General features: G+C 47.8%; 1 protein-coding gene across 1 annotated transcript; it reads left to right on the forward strand.

Moving 5' to 3' along the window:
- The first annotated feature begins 200 nt into the window (after positions 1-200).
- On the forward strand, positions 201-2,237 carry LOC131826450 (MORF4 family-associated protein 1). Its single transcript, XM_059165714.1, has 3 exons — positions 201-286; positions 405-837; positions 1,226-2,237. Exon 2 carries the CDS (start codon positions 441-443, stop codon positions 822-824), a length of 384 nt encoding a protein of 127 aa, XP_059021697.1. The 5' UTR covers positions 201-286; positions 405-440; the 3' UTR covers positions 825-837; positions 1,226-2,237.
- The last annotated feature ends 2,126 nt before the right edge of the window (positions 2,238-4,363 follow it).

Below are 4,363 nucleotides of genomic sequence, written 5' to 3' on the forward strand. Positions count from 1 at the left end.
CCAAGAGGAAGGTACACCCAGAAGGAATCACCCCAAAATCAGGGTGACAGAGGATCAAACCACACAGGTAAGAGGGAAAGGATGAAGAGCGTGCGCGTATACGTGCGCGCTCGCGGCCACGGGGCGTATTGCCCCGCCCCCCGCCCCGTTGACGGGCGCGCGGCCCGCGCCTAGTTCTACGAGAGGCGTGGCCGTAAAGAGGCAGGGCCGTGTCGTGAAAGGGGCCGCAACGCGCAGGGCGCTGGTTGACGGCTGGGACTCCATTTTGTTCGCGGCTTCTCTGCTTGTAAGTCGCTCGTTTCCGTGGCTTCTGTGAGGCGAAAAGTTTAAAAAGGGTAAAAGTTTTAAAGAATATTCTGGAAGTCTGTCGGTAAGCCTAGCGAGTCTCCATTTTCTCTCCGCAGCAGACGTCGGCAGCGCGGTTCGGAGAGGCGGCGAGAATGCGGCCCTTGGACATCGTCGAGCTGGCGGAGCCCGAGGAGGTGGAAGTGCTGGAGCCCGAGGAGGACTTCGAGCAGTTCCTCCTGCCCGTCATCAACGAGATGCGCGAGGACATCGCGGCCCTCACGCGGGAGCACGGCAGAGCCTACCTGCGGAACAGAAGCAAGCTGTGGGAGATGGACAATATGCTCATCCAGATCAAAACGCAGGTGGAGGCCTCGGAGGAGAGCGCCCTCAACCATCTGCAGAACCCCGGCGACGGCGTGGACGGCAGGGCGGCCAAGAGATGCGAGAAGGCCGAGGAGAAGGCCAAGGAGATCGCGAAGATGGCAGAGATGCTGGTGGAGCTGGTGCGGCGGATAGAGAGAAGCGAGTCGTCCTGAAGGAGCGCGGGCGGTGAGGCGGGGCGGCGGCGGGGCGGCTGGGGGGACTGGGGGCGGGGCGGGGAAGTGAACGCGAGCCCGGCTCGCACCCGGGTCGGCGGGGTGGGTCGCCAGGGTAGTTGGCAGAGAAGGTGGTGGGCGTGTGTCCGGTTGGGGCCCAGAGTAACGGTTTCTTGGAGGACGGCAGTCGTGCGGGCTTGTTGGGAAACTAAGTCACGCGAGGGGCCACTGAGGAAGGGGGTGGAGAGGGAAGGCCGTTCCGGGACGATCTCAGAATTTGCTGGAAGACTGGAGTGGGGGAGGGGGCACCTCGCATGGTCGGGTTGGTGAGAGGCGTTGGTTGCTGTTTTTCTTCAGGATTTTAACCGCTTAACGATGATTTCCTCCCATCTGGGCTTCAGGTTTCCAGCCAGCGGATTCTGGTCAACTGATGGAGATTGGCTGACATCCTTGAGAAGCTGAAACCAGAGAGCCTTTTGTTTTCTCCTTTTTCCTCTGTCTACACTCTGTCCTCACTTACACTACGTTTCTGCTATGGTCTGTGGTGGATGACCTCAAAACAAGTTCCGACCGTTCAATGTTTTTGTTTGGGGAAGTAGTTTTCATTTGGGAGGTGCTCTCACACGAGAATTAGGGCCTAGATTGTAAGCTCTTGCGGCAGTCACGTTTGTTCCTGGGCTTTGGTTATTTCTAAATTTTGAGGTGCTTTGTGCTTTCTTGTGTGACTTGATAGCTCCCTGGAACTTTGAGTCTGTGTCACATGAGACTCAAGAGTTGGAGTTTTCCAGCTTTGGAGCTGCTGAAGGAGCTGCGTTACTTCTAGAATATTACTTCATGCAGCAGCTGCTGAAGAAGCTGAAGAAGAAGGGACCAGACATCAACTGGCAATGTGAATGGAGCTGATCTGGCTAGGACTGATGAATCAGAAGGCAGTGGGACGATGATAGTGTCTGTATTTTGGGACTTTGATTTCTGTGTGAGACCAAAGGAGAAGAGATGTATTTTGTTCAAAATTTAAATTTTATGTGGCACACTATCTGATGTAACCTATCTGGTCAGTTTGGACAACCCAACTCAGCTTTATTTGATGTGGAACCTAGAATAGGAGACAAGATCTTGGTTTTGTACACATTGATGTAATACTCTGATGCATTTCAGGGGATTCTGGGCATAAAATGGAAGAGATATTTGCAAAGGCTCTTGAGGGGCTGGGAAAGGAAAGGAGGACTGTCTGCATTGGACCCTAAACTGGACAGGGACTAGGTATTTTTGAAGTTCATAAATCGTCCTGCTCTAAGTTCATTTGAGTAGCAGACCTGACAAGTATTTGAGGTCAAAACCCTACCATGTGTATTAAAAAGAAAAAAGAAAAAAAAAGTTAATAAAAGTATTCATTTGCTTGAAAAAACAAAAGACCTAAAAAGTTATTGACTAAAATTTTATTTCTCTCAAAATGAAATCTTTCTCCTTGATTGTCATTGCCAAATGGAAGATGAATTTCTTACTGGTTTTGAGGCTTTCGGAAAGCCTCTGGTCGTGGGAAAGAATTATCTCTGCATGCTGCTATAGGAGCTGGTCAAGGGAAGTACAGACTTGGTTCTTAGCATAGGAGGGGACCTCCTAAAATCCCGTGGTCTGGGTCATTGCTTTTAGAGAGCCAAGCCAGAGTAGTACTTTCAGTCACCTAACCTAAAAAACTAGAACATTAGCCCTCACATAGGGAGTATTTTAATAAGTCATAATTATAACAGTGGTAGATCACACCACTCCCAGCACCTTCAGAAATTAAGGGCTTACTCCCCAGCTGCTGGAATTATTGCTGACAGATAGCCATCAGCTGGTCAGCCCTCTTGAGAAGACCCTCTGCTTAAGAGAGCTGCTTTTGCCAAGTTCATGCCCCCTTTCCTAGGTGGCCTGTATCCAGTGACAAACTGGCTGAGTCTAAAGGCTCTTTTCTTCTCACCACAAGTTGGGACAACTTTGAAGGGCAGCTGTGCGACTCCCTGGTGGGTCTCCTCAGGCTCTTGCTAGGACAACCTCACAGCCCCACTCCTCTGCCTAGTCTAATGGACCTCCCCTTTCACAGGGTCTAATCCCTAATAAACTTAACCTGCACTGTATTTTCATCTTCAAGTCGGCTTCCTGGGAAGCCCAGTTGGTAAGTGTAAAACAGTAGGAAACTCACAAGCTACATGTCCTATCTCTGGGAGAGTTAAGCATTTCAGAGCAAGGAACTGGTGAACTTAGAGGATGAGTACAGCTTCTGAGAACAAGAGAATGAGGGATGTCCAAGCACAGGACCAATGTGAGAAAATCCCAGAAGTTGCAAATTTTTCTCTAAGCATCTTAATGGTAAAAATTGGATAGGATGAAATTATGAACAAGGAAACAACAGCCACCAGAAAAGTTAAATTTGGTAATTTGCTAAAACTAGGAAATTAACATAGGTACAATACTACTAACCAGACTACAGACTTTATTCTTTCACCAGTCTCCCAGTAATGCCTGTTTTACTGTTTCAGGATACCACATTGCATTTGGTTTGTTGACTTTTAAAACGAGGAATGGCACAAAATTCAAAAGAAAAAAAAAAAGGTGGCCCTTTCCTACACCAATCTTCCCCGTTGCCCTCTAAGAAAACAACCATTTACCAGTATCCTATACCCTTCCAAATATCCATATTTGAGTATATACATACATACTCTCCCAACCTTAGGATTTTTGGGGTTTCTTGTCTTTACAGTGATGGTAGCACACTGTATAACCTGTGAATGTCCTTTTTTTTTCCCACCTAAAACTGTGGTTTGAAAATCTTACCCTATTTAAACATCAAGATCTGCATTCTTTTTTCCAGTGGCTACATGGCATTCACTGTTTGTTGTCCTATAAACCGTGAGGTAGTCAGATGATCCTTACAGGTTTGAGAATTTTCATTCTAAATTACTATCCAGTAACTCCTTACTTAGTTCCTCCTTCTTGTAAGAAACCACCAACTCCAATTTCCCCAGCTTCTGAAGTCTACCCTCAATCGAGCTCTAGCGTTTGGAGCAATCAAATCTTTCATTTTCTAAGCAAAGAATATCCTAAGGAACCATTCTGAGAGGTAGTCTTCTGGGACTGTACAATCACGTCATTGAGTATGACCAGGGTTGCCAGAATTTTTTATTATATATCTATATGTCCTTTATAAGCCCCAGGTTCTCTGTCCCTTTCATGGCTGTCCTTCAGAGTTCCAGTTATGTACAGCTATGCAGAAAGGCCTGCTGGGGTTCTTGGCCAGATTCTCTCCATTGTACAGCCTGCCCGGAGCTGGAACCTATCTTTGCTCAGGTGCTTCAGGTGTAACGAGTGTCCTTTTTTTTTTTTTTTTTTTTTTTAAGATTTTATTTATTTGACAGGGATCACAAGTAGTCAGAGAGGCATGCAGAGAGAGACAGAGGGGGAAGTAGGCTCCCTGTTGAGCAGAAAGCCCGATGCAGGGCTTGATCCCAGGACACTGGGATCGTGACCTGAGCTGAGGGAAGAGGCTTTAATTCACT

The sequence above is a fragment of the Mustela lutreola genome, chromosome 1, assembly GCF_030435805.1.
Source record: "Mustela lutreola isolate mMusLut2 chromosome 1, mMusLut2.pri, whole genome shotgun sequence".
In the NCBI taxonomy this organism is placed as follows: domain Eukaryota; kingdom Metazoa; phylum Chordata; class Mammalia; order Carnivora; family Mustelidae; genus Mustela; species Mustela lutreola.